Genomic DNA, 15,995 nt, shown 5'->3' on the forward strand with positions numbered 1-15,995 from the left:
GGGCTGGTAATAAACTTGCTTTTGATTATTAAAATAATAAAATATTTGTAAAAACATTGGTAAGTAGCCTCTGCCATAAGCCCCTGATGGTCATTCCACTCCCACAATCCTCTCTATCCTGGTCCCTGTGCTGAGACCCCCTAGACCTCTCCACATTACGAAGAAGTAATACCTGGCACCACAGAGTTTCTCAGGATCCTGCTCCAGTGCAAACACTGGCACCCTAGTTGGCTGAATTGTATCAGTTAAATATTACCCCTGGTAAAGATGATAATGTTGTTAACCATATGGGGACACTGAGAAGAAGCCAGTTTTAATGGGGAGGGTGGTAAATTCAGTATATAAGACGGTTTATGGGCAGTACCGTTAAACCTACTGAAATAGTTGGAATGGCCTGCAGCAAGTCCAAGATTGCAAAAGCTCTGCTTTCCAAATTTGACTAATCATCAGAATCTAAGTCTCAACCTTAAGAAATGTTGACTCAGTAAGATAGTGGTGGGGCCCAGAAATCACTGTTCTTTAACTTTCCCCAGTGATTTCCCCAATGATTAGCTGGGTTTGAGGACTGCTTCCTTAGATTGAGAACAGAGTGTAGGAACAGAATGTTGCCCCACGTTGGACATCCAATAGGCGTTTTACATTTCATAGCACAATCAAAAAGATCAGGCAAGGAGAGGTGGGTTTTTCAGCACAAACTACCAACACTACTAGCATCTCGCTTCCATATATTCCGTACACAGAAAGCAACTCAATGTTAAATTCCGTTCAACAGAATGCATTTTGTCCCTGGCAAGAGTTTCATTTCTAAAAGTTTCTTTTAAAATAAACTATACAAGAAAAGAAATTTACATTTAGGGAAAACAATAAAATGTAGTCACCTTTGTATGTTTTTTAAATTTTAAGAGAAATATATTTTAGATTATTATCCAAGAATAAGTTAAATTAGTTAGTAGTAGTTGAATCAAAATGCATAATTAGGTTGTAATCAGATATTGCTTTTCTCTGAATCATATGTACAGTTTATAGAAAGAAGGGATTAATAATTCTATAAAATGTTGTGTGATGGGTTTAGTCCTGAGTCATTTATTACGTTTATGATTCCTGAGTCACTAATTACTAAATCTTTTCCTATAAGGAAAAGATTACTAATAGGCAAAGTGAGTGATTGTGAAAATTTTTGAATACCAGTTATAGCTACAGAAAGACTTTTTTAAAACTCTGGAAAAATCAAATTCTGTTAAATTATATTTATTTCAAAAATAGAAATTATTATCATTTTGTATTGAAAAACATGTACTTTCTTCCTGAGGAATTAAAATAGATTTTGCAGATTTAGAAGCCTACAAACAAGTTTATAAAGAAACATATTCTTAAAAACTGATGGCACTTTAGTAGTTTTTAGTATCCAGAGAAGGAGGAGTTTATAGGTTGTATATTAAAGATACCTTTTGTAAGTACGACTTTTGGCCCTTAATTTTGTTTATAATATTAAAACCTAACATATGTAATTCATGTAATGAAAAAATTGAACTAAAAATAATTAAGACTAATGACTACTGTTGTATTTTTTATGCAATTGAAATTAGATTTGATAAGTTTTAAACAGAACTCATTCTAAACCACAGCTAACTGCAATTTGTAAATGCCCTAGTCCTTCCCTCTCTGGGACCTCCTCCCCGTGTTCCCCCCCTTCCCCCCCCCCACTACAGTCATATTCTCTCTCTCTCTCTCTCTCTCTCTCTCTCTCTCTCTCTCTCTCTTTCTCTCTGACTGTTCTGCACTTTGAAATACAAAGCAACTTGTCAGTTCAGTTTATTCAGTTAGGGTCAGTTCTGTGAAAACAAAGTCAAGGCAATTGTTTGACTTAATTGACGAGTGAAACTGGTTATACAGGTAAGTGGGACTTAGTTTTATTTTTGTCCAGCTGCATATTTGAATGTTCATAAAGTAACTTAGTAGAGTAATAAGATTCCAGTGACATTGTAATAGATTTTAAAGAATGATTATCAGAGCACGGAAAAAAGACACTAAAACCCAAACTATAGAAAATATTCATGGTATTTTTTTCTTTATGGCTCTGCTTTCACTATAATGAATTGTGTCCAAAAAAAAAAAAAAAAAAAGAAGTCTTCTTTCACTATTCATTTCCTTTTCTTTGAGGAATTTCTTTTTCCTGGACTATATTTAATATAACCAAAAGAAAATGTTCTAGTATAATTCAGATGAATAATTTAAATAACTTTTACAAAGTAGTTCTCAAACTGCAAGCACATATTCTCCAACAGTTGGTCAGCCACCTCTTGGCTTCATTTTTCTCCTTATCCATGTGGACCTCATGGCTGATCATTTTTTAAATTACTATTTCTGTCCCCCTTCTCCCAATTTTTTCTGGCGTCTACTGTGCCTTCCTCTTTACCCATCCTAGGAGCTGAAGCTCTTAGGCTGCTAGTCATTCTTTTTTTGAATGTGAGCATAAAACCAAAAAATTGCAGTGCCAAAATAACTAATGTGTTTAGATCTTAAGTTTTTTTTAATGTTGAACTTGTATATGTAGTTCATTTGAGAAAATAGTAGAAATCATTTCTTGTCCCAGAAAAAAAGCAAGCCGTTAGCCTCAATTGAGCTTTTTAGGGTTTATGAAGGAAAGGGAAGGGCAATGGTTATATAAATATGAAAGGCTAGAATTTTATTGTCAAAGAGCATTTTAAAGTCATACAGTAGTTAAGGAATGTATATATTTTTTTCTGTGTAGTAAAATATGTATATAATGTATATACAGTAGTAAAGTCATGCAGTAGTTAAGGAATTTTGTATTTTTTTTCTGTGTAGTAAAATACTCCCTTCCTTACCACCTAATCTTTATAATGGATACCTACCAGTTTTGTTGTGGTTGTTCAGTTTTTGCATATCCAACATTAGAATAGCTTTTTTGAGAACTCTTTATATTGCAAAGTAGGGACCTGCTAATACTGACAGTGGTGTGTTTAGTCGTATAGTGACATACATTTTACATATGCTTAACATACATTTTTCCTATGGTTAGGAAAAAAGAGCAAACACAAAAACAATTGGGTATATAATTTGATAAAAATCTTTTGGAACTTTGGGCTATAGGTCAAGAGCATCAAATAGTACTATCCCTTAACCTAATATATCTGTTCTGAAAGAAAATTTAACAAAGAAAGTATTAATATAAGGAAAAACACATCTACAATACAAAAAAGTTTGTTGTAGCATTATGTATACTAGTCAAAAATTAATAGCATCCTAAACGCTTGTTATATAAACAATGTAATTAAATTATCGCACATTAGCTTACTAGACAGTTTTATAACCATTAAAAATATAAATTAAGGTACTCCAACAACCTGGAAAAATGATTATGATATAAGGTAAAATGAAAACACATAATATAGAATTGTACATAGTGTACTAGTAATGAACAATTCCAAAAGGATATTAAGAAAACAATTCCATTTACAATAGCATCAAAAAGAATAAAAATACTTAGGAATATTTAATCAAACAGGAGAAAAACTTGTACAAAAACTACAAACATTAAAACAAAAAGACCTGATAAATGGACAGACATCCCATATTCATGGAAGACTTAATATTGATAAGGACAATACTACCTGAAATGATTTACAGATTCAGTGCAATCCCTATCAAAATCCCAATGACATTTTTTGCAGAAATTGAAAACCCCATCCTAAAATTCATATGGAATTTCTAGCGACCAAACAATCTTGAAAAGGAAAAACAAATTTGGAGGACTCACTCGTCCAGATTTTAAAACTTGCCACAAAGCTGCAGTGATCAAAACAGTGTTGTGCTGGCATAGGACAAACATACAGACTAATGAAATGGAATGGAGAGCCCAGAAATAAACCCTCACCTGTGGTCAATGGTTTCTCAACAAGGTTGCCAAGACCATTCAATAGAGAAAAGACAGTCTTTTCATTAAATGGTACTGGTAAAACTGCATGTCTACATGTAAAAGAATGAAATTGGAACTGCACTTGACACTGTATACAAAAATTAACTCAAAATGGACCAAAGACCTAAATTTCAGAGCTAAAGATACAAAATTTATAGAAGAAAACATAGGAGAGAATCTTCATGACCTTGGATTTGACAGTGGTTTCTTAAAATTGACACCAAAAGTACAGGCAACAAAAGAAAAAATGTGTTGAACTTTATCGATATTAAAAACTTTTGTGATCAAAAGATATTATCAAGAGAGTAAAAAGACACACCAGAGAAAGGGAGAATATTTGTAAGTCATATCTAATAAGGGTTTAATATCCAGAATATATAAGGAACTCCTACCCTTAACAACAAAAAAATAATAATTTTAAAAAGGGCAAAAATACTAACTAGACATTTCTCCAAAAAGGATATACAGATGGCCAATAAGTATATGAAATAACACTTCTGGCAAGGATGTCAAGAAATTGGAACCAAGTGTATTGCTGGTAGGAATCTACAATAATGCATCTGCTGTGGAAAACAATTGGCAATTCCTCAAAAAGTTAAATACGGAATTACCACATGACCTAGGAATTCCACGCCACTCCTAGGTAGATATGCAAAGGAATTGAAAATAGGGACTCAAACAGATATTTATACATCAGTGTTCATAGCATTAATCACAATAGCCAAAAAGTGGAAACAACCTAAATGCCCAACAATGATGAATGAAAAAACAAAATGGGCTATAAATGTACAATGGAATATTATTTGCCCGTAAGGAATGAAGTTCTGATACACGGTACAAGGTAGATGAACTCTGAAAACATTACATTAAGTGAAATAAAGAGGCATAAAATGACAAATATAAATTATGACTTCACTTATAAGGAAGTACCTAGAATAGGCAAATTCATAGAGACAGAAAGTAGAATAGATGTTTCCTGGAGCTGAGGTGTGGGGGAAATGTTTTAGCTTAGTAAGTACAGTTTCTCTTGGGGCTGATGAAAATGTTCTATAAATAGATACCAGCAATGGTTACACAATATTGTGAATGCACTTAACACCCCTGAATTGTATAATGGTTAAAATGATACATTTAATGTTATTTTTATTTTAACCACAATTTTTTTTATTTTAATTATACATAGTGATTTAGGTACATAAATTATCTATTTTGCAAATAGAGGTGGAAGGAAATACAAAGACATGAAAAAAATTACTAAATTCTGCGATTAATTATTTTGAATAGAAATAAAGCTCAAATAAAAGAAGTTCGTTTTTAGCTAATAATGGATATTCATTGAAAGAAGATAAATTTTATGTCACATAGCTCCTCAGACCAACAAAACTTAAGAAAATTTAGGTAACCCTCCCCCAAAATTGGTAACAATATTTTATTTAAAAAAATTTTTCCTGTGTACATTGTATTTATTATTATCATTATTGTTACTAAGAATAGCTATATTGACTATTTTTAAAAACTTTCAGTTTACACAGGAAAAACTTCAGAGTAATTCATGTAAGGGAGAGTTGGTGTACTGTATCTATGCTAGAGCATTTTGTATAATTTTAGTTTCTTGTAAAATTTTCTAGATTTTAATGCAATCTGTTTTTCTTTAGCTTGACAGGGCCAATTCTCTGTTAAATCAAACTCAACAACCTTACAGATATCTTATTGAATCAGTGCGTCAGAGAGATTCTAAGATTGATTCACTAAAGGAGTGGATTACTCAACTTGAGAAAGATGTCAGGTAAACCATCTACAAATCTTTTATTTGAATAATGAAGAAGTAAACGTAATACTGCTGTGGATTAATTTGGGTTCTAAATTGTTAAGAAAAAAATTACATAATGAAGATGGTCTTAAATGTAGTACTGAATATCTACTAGTCACATCACAGTAGGTGTTCACATTCCACCTTAAGATCAGAAGTGTTAGCCTGTACATAACGCTACACTTTTAACAAAGCACATGACAGTTCTTCTGTCCTTGTTCCCCTAGAAATATTTAGTGGGATGTGGGCTAACCAAAGGGAGAGGAGGACTATAACCAGATGCCATTTGTGGAGTCAAAATTACTTTTCAAACATAAAATGTGTATGTTTATTTAGATTCGTGTTGACTTTGCCAAGGAATTTTTAGGCTTTTCTTCCCCTAAACCTTTTAGTAACCCATGAATTACCTAAATGTAAACAAATTTCTTTCACTTCCTTGAAGTTGTTTTCTTACATGACACCTTATCCAAAAGACTTGCTCCATTTAATAATTATCCAAATTCTTTACATGTTCATCTATATGATCATTTTAGTCTTTTTAAATTGCAGTAAAAGAGTGATGCTATACATAAAGAAAGAAGTTTTAACTTGTCATTGGTTGGTTACTTGGCTTACTTGTTATTAGATTTTAAGATAATTAGAATAAATCTTGGATAGATTATTACCATTTCATAAATATGGAAGCAAAGAATTTAGATGGGAAATGAAATTGTTAAATTAAGAAATTGGAAAATAATAAGGGGAAGATAGTTATTAAATCCAGGTTTCCTACGGTATATAACCAAAAACATAAAACTGTTGGTTATTAACTCCAAACTATGAATGTTCTTTTTGTTGAATCAGAATAATTATCTTCTCTCATTTCTATCCCAACCAAAATAATTGGTCCAGAACTTTACTCCTGGTATTAATTTTTTGATGATTTGATAAAATAATTTAAAATCATGTTTATGCTTTAAATGTCAACATAATTTATTTCTAGATTACATTTAAAGTTAAAAATTTATTTAGAATATATGTAACCAGCATTAGTAAGTTAATTCAATGAATCAATTAAATAAATATTCTATAAATAGCTTTTGGGAGTAGATTCTGTTTTATCATTCATTAGGTACCTGGTTATCTTAGGGAAATTGAGGAAAGAACCCCAAATAAAGCTTTTTCTTTCCTATATTATATATATATTTCTGCTACAATTGAAATTTTGTATAGTCATTTAACCTTTGTGATCTTGGAGGGGATATATAAAAGGCCTGTGGAAAAAATTACCCCTTTCACAATTTTCTTCAAATGAATTTATTTGAGTTTTTATCTTACTAAGAATTAAGAAAAGCTGAAAATGTTGAAATAGAGAAAAATAATAGCTAACGATAGGAGAAAATTATAAAGATGAGCAAATTGAGCCTTGGAGAAATTAAGCAACTTTTCATCTGAGAACATGCAGCTTTGTTGGTAGGGCCAAAATTTGAACCCAGATCTGTCTGCTTTCTAAGTCTATACTCTTATATTATGTTATACTGCCTCCCTATGTCCTTTTCTGAATGAGGGATACTTAATTAAATGCTATAATTAAGGAAGAGAAGCAAAAAATATATATATTAATAGTGTACAATAATGGTTTAAAAGGAGGGCATTCATGAGTTGTTAATTGTTATGGCTGGGTGATGGATACATAGGGATGATATTTCCTCTCTTCTTTCAAAGTATTCCATAATAAGTCTTTGTGAAAAACAACAAATTTTAAAAGGAAGTACATACATGCTCTATAGATCAATTGCATGGGCTCCAGTCCAGATCAGTACTCGTTTTGGATTGGAGCAAATTAGTTGAACTCTCTAAACCTCCGTTGTTCAATAAAACTTTGTGCAACGATAACAATATTCCATATATGCGCTGTCCCGTGTGATAGCCACTAGCCACATGTCACTGTTGAGTATTTGAGTTGTAAATGTTTTATTTTGTTTAAATTCAATTAATTTTAATTGTTTCTTGTGGCTAATAGCTATGGTATTGGACACTAGCTAGTTTTCTCATCTGTGAAATGATATTGGTACTAACAGCACCTGATTTAAGTGGTTATGCTGAAGATTAAATGATAAGATCTTTGTAATATGTATGCCACTGTTCCTACACATTATAAATGCTCTATAAATGTTTGCTATTAGTATTTTTCTTACATTTAACATATTGAAATTATCTTAAAAGTGAGACATAACATTTCTCAAAATATGTTGAATTTGGACAAAAATTAAGACTCCCCTAATAACAGCAACAGTAATCATAAAAACTATGCCAATTATGGAATTACCTACAAAAAAATTTTGTGCTAAACATCTGAGTCCTTTAAAGCTATCTGTGTTTCATAAATTTATTGTATAATATTTTAGTACATTCTACACTACTATTTCACAGGATATGAAAGCTTGCTCTTGATTAACTACCTTCTAATATGAAAAATGAAGGTGCTTTCAGTAGTTTAATTATGGCCTTTGAGATGCTGTAGATGTACCCTGATGACATGAGTGAAATGATGTGATACCATAAAAAACTCAGCCCAGTCAACAAGTCAGATACAGCAAGAGAGATGATAGTTCTATCTACCATCACCCTCCTCTGAGCTGATGACCTTCCACATGTAGTGGGATTATCCTCCTGGGCTTTCACTGCACACCAACCTGGTTTGCTTTCTCCGGGTAAATGTGTTTGGAAAACACAGATATTAATGTGAACATCAAGGGATAGTTGTGAAAAAGTAATGAAGTAACACATATAAAGCTTCTGGCACATGGGAGAAACTCAGAAAATGTTACTTCTCTTCCTTTTGTCCTTCATTATTTCAAAATTTAAACATTGGATGACCCATCCAAAAAGATTACTAAGTGATTATGTTCCTTGAAAATTCCCATTCCTCTTTGCTAGGTGTTGATTTTAATAGTAGAGAATATTTACATTAATTGATTGTTTTTTAAAATGTTTCTCTAGCTTATATGATAAAGGTTCTTTAAAGAACTGAATAATTGTATCATTTCCTTAGAAAATAAAATAATACCACTATACCACACCCACAACTTGCAAATTTAGCTATTTATATGATATATTCAATGTCTAGAAAGATTAAATATGCAATAAAATAAACTTCTCATCAATATGTTAAATACTAACATTTGAGATATCACTATTAACTACTTTAAATTTCCCTGTCATTAAAGTAATAATCCATTCTAAAGGAGGTACTGTTATTTCTCCTCCACCAAGCCACAAGAGACAGCCTGCGTTCTATAGTTCAATCTGTAGCTCAGAGCTGAAGGAAGCATGGAAACAATAATTAGCATACATTATCTTTCCCTGTTTTTGTTTATTCTTAACTAGTAGTTTAAGAAGAAAAGACTACATTGTCAAGTTCTTTTGTAAGGCTAAGCTAGGGTATATTGATCCAGGAAGTGAAGGAACAAGATATCAGGAATATGTTTTCATATAGCCAGTGAAATAGAGCCATAAACATGAATTCCTGGGTAATAATTAACAGCGAATTGAACAATTATGGGTGTTATATACCATTCACGATAGATGTGCTTATAAGGAGATTTGTTTTGTAGTTCCTTTATGAGTCATGCATAGAAGCTTTGTATTTTTAAAGGTTAGTTTCCACTGTTATGAAATGTGTTTTATGGAAACTGAACTTCTATTAAGTAATTACATACATACTGGGAGAAAAGAGTATAATAATCATCATATTCAGTTTGAGAGACCTACATGTTGAAGGTGGTCTCCCTTGTGGTTTAGGAGTGAGAAGGCAGACTGGGGAAATACATACCCAGGTTTTGTCTGTGGAGTCCTTACTGTTTGTGATAAAACCAACATCCTGCAGATGGAACTGAGTTGCTCTGTAACCCAGTTTATCCACCAACATTTTTTAATGAATTATCCAGTCAAAACGTTTTAATTACTCTACGTTTTATTTACTGGACCTGTTGGTATTTGACAGTATGTGTGTGGAGAGTTTAGTTACTGTATTTGAGTGTATGTACTGTGTGTATGTGTGTACATGTATATGAACATTAACACATACCTGTTCTTTGAAAATTCCTATTTCTATTTACTGAATGTTTATTTTAATTCTGAAAAACATTTTTATCTTCAAAGTGATTCTAGCTAAAGATAGAATTCTAGAGTGGTAGAAACATCTGATCTTTACCATGCTTTGGGAGAGTCTGGCAGAACATGGCACTAAGTTTCCTTTATATCATTTAGCTGTTTTCAATTCTGCGGCTCAGTAGGATCTCTGACGCCTCACTCTAAAAGTCAATCTGTTTTTCTGCCCAGCTGCTTACCTTTATTGGCATTTAATTACTGTTTTCCTCGGATGCCTGTTTTTCATCTAAACTAGTAATACTATACAGCATTTATATAGAGTTTTATGTGTTTAATGTTTTACATAATTATTCATTAGATAATTCACATATCCCTTTGACATACACAAGTATTATTTTCCACTTTTACAGATGTGAAAACTAAGGTTCAGTGGGGCAGGGGGTGTGCTTTAAACCACACAGCTGAGTCAATGGCACAGTTGGAAACAAGTCAGAATTGCACGTAGTCTTTCTTCGCAGAGGACAAACTATGATGCTTCCTTGGGAAAATTCTCTATTACTAGGAAGGAGGAGAATGTGAGCTTTTTCCTCTTAAGTCCTTCAGAATTACCGGTTCTTCCAGAATACCTACTACTATACCTTGAATTTAAAAAAGCTTCCTGCCTGATATTTTAAAAGTTGGTGGCTTTCCATTTTCTTAGTTACAACTTAAAACGTCTTACCTATTCAGCAGAACAATTCTCATTAATTTTACCTTCACAGATTTTGTTTTGACATTGAAAGAATTATGTTGCTTAAATTCATTTTTGCTTTTCTTATTTCTTGTTGTAGTGCTGGCTGAGTAGATTCAGTCAAAGAATATGTCATTTAATGGTTCTGATTTTTATATGTTGAATAATAAAACTCCAGGCAATATAAGCCTCAAGTATTTATCTTTTAAAATATAATGTCCTTAACAATTAAGCGTCTTACCCTTTCCTGTCAGAAAATAGGTCACATTAAAGGGAAACTCACAATGCAGACTTAGAAATTGAAGCTTGAACTAAGAATTTGGAAACAAAAATTGTTTTTTCAAGTTTACCACAGACCAAATATCTGATTCATTTATCTAACTCAATTATGTATCTGGTAATTTAGTATGTGGTAAATTATAAACTATGTACCACTTCAACTTTAAGGGTAAATGTTTTAATTTGACTTCCAATGTCCATAAAGTTTTATGTATAAGTATATATGTATAAAAAATAAATGTGTTTTTATTTCTCAATGACAATACATACTTTCTTTTTACCTTTTGTATAAGTCCCACCTCATCTTTTTACATTTCAGAAGTAAGCAGTCATATTTAACACTAATTTTATCCCCTACTAGGCAGGAAAGTATTCTAAGAAAGCACCTCAGTTGCACTGTTAAATGATTATTAAAAGAAAAGCCTGGGTACAAAAAAACTAGGCCATTGATTAAATCAAACATTACAGTAGCTGGTCTGATACCTTTATGCACTATAAATTTAATTTATCTTTAATTCAAAGCGTTAGATTTGTCTTTAGTCTTTTGCTGTTTACTATTTATTTATTCATTAAATTTAAAACAATATGATGACTTTTTAAAACTCGGTGTTTTTTTCCCCCAGCAATTTAAATAAAGAGAAGTCAGCTTTACTACAGATGAAGAATCAAATGGCATTAGATTTAGAACAACTTCTAAATCATCGTGAGGTACTTTTTCCATTTTGTCTTAATTTTTACCACTTTAGGCTTTTTTTAAGTCTTAATGTTAAGATTATTGGATCCTAGTTTTCCATGTTCGTTAATGACGTCTCCTATTTATATTCAACTTGTGGTACTTTATTCCTTATGAATTAATTTATAGTTTATATTTTATAGTTAATTCTTATTCCTGGAATGCCACTTCTTGTAGACCCTTATTGCCTTGTTCATATTGCTGTCATTGAATTTCCACATTATCCCTTTCTCCCACTAAACTGTAAATTTTTTTACTGCATTTCTATCTTATTCATCATTCTATGCCCATTATGCCTAGTGTGCAATATTTGTGTTGCACTTAAAAGTTCATGTGTTTTTTTTCATTTGTTCCTCACCAAAAATCTTTTATAGTTAATATAATCCACACTTTATAAAAGGAGAAATGAGTTTTAGGTGGCTTGCCCAAAGCCAGTTAGTAACTAAGAGAATCCCAGTTGTTTAAGTCAGATTTATTGCGGTATAATATACATACAGTAAAATTCACCTCTTTTAGCATACAGTTCTATGATTTTTGACTTACACAGTTGTGTAACTATCACCACAGTCAATATGTAAAATAGTTCCATCACCCCAGAAAGTTCCTTCATGTCCCCTTTGTAATGGCCCTTTTCCCCAGCTACAGTCCTAGCAACCACTGATCTGCTTTCTATCCCTATTGCTATTGCTTTGCCTTTTCCTGCAAAAGGCATTATTCTTTTCCAGAATGTCATATAAATGAAATTATCAATAGTAGTATTTTCAGTCTGGATTTTCACGTGTACCATAAAAAAGATTCATCCATGTTGTTGCAAATATTAGTCATGTGTTCCTTTTTATTACTGAGTAATATTCCATTGTATGAATGTACCACAGTTTTTTAATCCATTCACCACTTGATGGACATTTGAGTTGTTTCCATTTGAGGTCATCTTTATAAATAAAGCTGCTGTAAACAATTTTGTATGTGTTTTTGTGTAAATACAACTTTTTATTTCTCTTGGTAAATACGCAGGGGCAGGATTGCTGGGTCATATGGAAAATGTATGTTTAACTTTAAAAGAAACTGTCAAACTATTTTCCAAAGTGACTGTACCTTTTGCATTCCCACCAGCCATCAATGAGCGTTCCAATTGCTCAGTGTCCTCACCAGCAGTTGATATCATGAAATCTAGCTTTTCAATCTAATACATTTTTTCCACTGAACTATCAGTGCCTTGTCTTAGCCATGTTTTTACCATTTTGTTATCCTAACAGAGACACAAATGCTCAAAACAGATCATTGGTTTACGAGTATCCTGAAGACATTTTTCCAATCTGGGAAAGATATACCAGGTATTTGGTAAGAAATTATTGGAAGGGCATGGTTTAGAGAGATCAACTAGGAACTATTACTGGAAGCAGTTCAAAGGTGCATATCCTAGAAATGGTTTCAGGGAGATTGGGGGATTGTCTCTTAGAAATGACCTTTGGAGTAAGTTCTCTTAACGGTGTATTTTATATGATGGGTGAAAGAGATAGAAGATATCCCTGGACTAGATTTTAGAGATGACTTTTAGGTAGATAAGTAGATCTAACAACAGGTTACAGACTAGGAAAAGGTTCTCTGAAGGTATTTATTCGTTTTTCTGATTTCCAACATTCCAAGCCTTATCTACTGACTCTTATGTCTTAGGATTCTGCCTTCAAATAATTGTTTCTTTACGGTGGAAGCCTGATTCATTCACTATGTGGATTTTTCACAAACGTGTTTAAATTGAATATTTAAGAGACAGCAACTACAGATGTCCATCCGGTCATACCAATTTTTATTTCTGTAAAGCTGCATAACAAGTATTTTCAGAATGGCAACTTACTTGATTTTAGAAGATTATGTTAGACTCTGAAAAATACATGAGCAACTTTAATTTATATATTTTGTATATCATGCTTGGAATCACATTATTCATGAGTCCCAATAAAAACTGAAAGTTTTATTCAGTGTTCTAAAAATTGAATAGGTTTAGAACAAAATATTTAAACATGAAAATTAAATACAAGCAGGATGAAATTACTCATATAAATTGCCTACTATTAGCGTGGCATCAATGAATTTCACATGGACGCACATCTGATTAAATAATTGTCAGTTAATATTCATGCATTTGTTAATACTTCTTCATTTTGGCAATTATATTTTAATAATCCAACATTGTAACTTTTTTTAATGCCAAACATCTAAAGTAACCTTTTTTTCTTTACAAAGCAAAGTTTAAAAACAAAAAGTCTGTTACAAGTTTTTAATCTTTTCTGAGAAACAATTTAATACCAACTTGCATAGTATGTGCAGATGCAAAAGCAAGTGCAAACTTCTTTTATGGAAACAGAGCAGCCAGTGACTCAGGGAAGGGCTGGAGCACGCACTTAACGTTTACTTGATGAAACAGAGCCTGCAGGATTGATTTACTCACTTTATAGCTCTTGGGGGTCAAAGGCTCAGTATAGCCAGTAAGTACAGTTGGATGAGAATGACTCTGAGAAATATAATTTTTTGAAAGTAAAAATCAGGGCTGAGCTAACGTGAGGCAAGCAAGGTGCCTAGGGCACAAATGTAGGAGTCCACTCTCAGAGGTGTGCACCAAGCAGGGTGGGCACCTGGGATTTTCCCTCACCCAGTCAGGGCACTGGGAAAATGACCTAATAGGACTCATTGTTTGAATCTGCCAAATTTTCTCAGTTTAAATGACTGATTCATAAAGAGACCAAATGAACATTTTAAAGTTTTTTTCATTTTCTTTTTTGCGCTGGACAGCTCGTAACCTTTTAAGCAGTGTCACTTCGTTCTGATAAGACATGTATATGGTCACGTACTATGAAGTGAGATCACCAGCTCATTTACATAGTTATCAAGTATGTAGTAAATGAAGAAAGGAAACAGGTGGGATAATTCTAGGTTGACAATTCTAGGACATTTGGATCATGGCCACACATGGTTTTTATTTTCTTTATTAGTGTTAGCTAAGAATTATTAGTTTAGAAGTAACTCCTCTCCTGTTAGGAGTTCAATTGTGATATAAACATTTCTAGCAGTGATTAAATTCTTATTGGCCTCCTATTCTATAAATTGTTAGCATTTATATATTCAAAAAATAGTTGTGTGTATTTGGAATTACAAATGGTGTATTAGGTGATTTTGTTTCTCCACTTTTCATTAGAGAAAATGTATTAATAATAAAAAATATTAAAATGTGAAGAGAGGGTGGGTATGGAGAAAAATAGCTAAAACTCAGCTCAGATGGGTAAATATATTAAGTTAAAGGATCTGTACAACAAATAATAAAAGCTGTGATCATGAATTGAATTACAATCTCATACCTACATGAATTGCAATTTCATGTGTACATCTCTCCATTTTAAATTTTCCAAGTTCTATCCCTGTATTCAGTGAACCCTTCATAAAGCAGAGTGATGGGAGGAGGCAAAATCTCTCTCCTCACTAAATTCCTTCCATTAAGATACATTTTAATGTCATGGCCTCTGCCTTTATGGAAGACCAAAACGAGATCTGGTATCATCTCTCTTTGTTTTGTGAAACTATTTAAGGCAGTCTACTAAGTACTTCTATTTATATTACATAATTTAGTCTTTACTACAAGTCCACTGAGATAAATATCGATGTCCCCACTTTTACAGATGAAACTGATGCCAGTAAGAATTAAGTAACTCAACTATGATTACATACTTACTGTCAAAACTAGAAGTAAATACTTTTTTTTTTATCTGAAATAAAAGCTTATGATCTTCCTCCTTAGTCCCATTTACAAAAAAACTTTCGTGATGAATTATTACTTGCTCTAGCTCCAGGAAAAATTTTGCCTCTGTAGATGAAGTTGTCTTTCTTTTTCGTCAGAAAATGAAAACTATGTAACTTAATGTATTTCCTTTTTGTCTTAGTAGCCAGAAAACCCAGAGCCGAATATCTTATCCAGGTGTTATAATCTCTTTTTTTTCCCTCCCTCTTTCACTTTTGATGCCTCAGAATAACTTTTTTATTTTGTTCAAGTGAATTATAATCTTCTTTACCCTTAAATGTCTTCACTAATAGGTGTAAAAATCTAAAATATAAACCTTAAATAACTGGGTTAAAAAGAGGTAAAGGAAAAGATCAAGTAATAGGATCTCACTCTTAGATAATAGTAGCAGGGCTTCAAATTAAACATTCAGTTTTGAGTACAAGAAATGTGATTCCCACAAATGGATTCTTTCTTGTTGACTATACGTCTCAGGAATCTTCAATGGCTTTCATTTTTCATCCATTTTTATCCACTCATATTTACCTTTGGAAACTCTAATTCTGATTTTCTTTTCTATATATTTCATCATGTGTCTGTAGAATGTAAACTTTCAAGAGTCGGAAAACTACCTTTAATCAG

The 15,995-nt window shown here is 32.3% G+C and overlaps 1 protein-coding gene across 3 annotated transcripts in view; it reads left to right on the top strand.

Moving 5' to 3' along the window:
• PIBF1 (progesterone immunomodulatory binding factor 1) overlaps nucleotides 1-15,995 on the top strand; it is a 180,849-nt gene that overhangs the window by 133,541 nt on the left and 31,313 nt on the right. The window contains exons 15-16 of one of the 3 annotated variants that reach the window (XM_033103850.1): nucleotides 5,596-5,726; nucleotides 11,475-11,559. The exons of 1 other annotated variant lie outside the window; for it this stretch is intronic. In XM_033103850.1, coding sequence (XP_032959741.1) covers nucleotides 5,596-5,726; nucleotides 11,475-11,559 — 216 coding nt within the window. The remainder of the gene's footprint in view (nucleotides 1-5,595; nucleotides 5,727-11,474; nucleotides 11,560-15,995) is intronic. One more of the 3 variants, XR_004422808.1, reaches the window with a different exon arrangement.

This window comes from Rhinolophus ferrumequinum, chromosome 4 (genome assembly GCF_004115265.2).
Source record: "Rhinolophus ferrumequinum isolate MPI-CBG mRhiFer1 chromosome 4, mRhiFer1_v1.p, whole genome shotgun sequence".
In the NCBI taxonomy this organism is placed as follows: Eukaryota; Metazoa; Chordata; class Mammalia; order Chiroptera; family Rhinolophidae; genus Rhinolophus; species Rhinolophus ferrumequinum.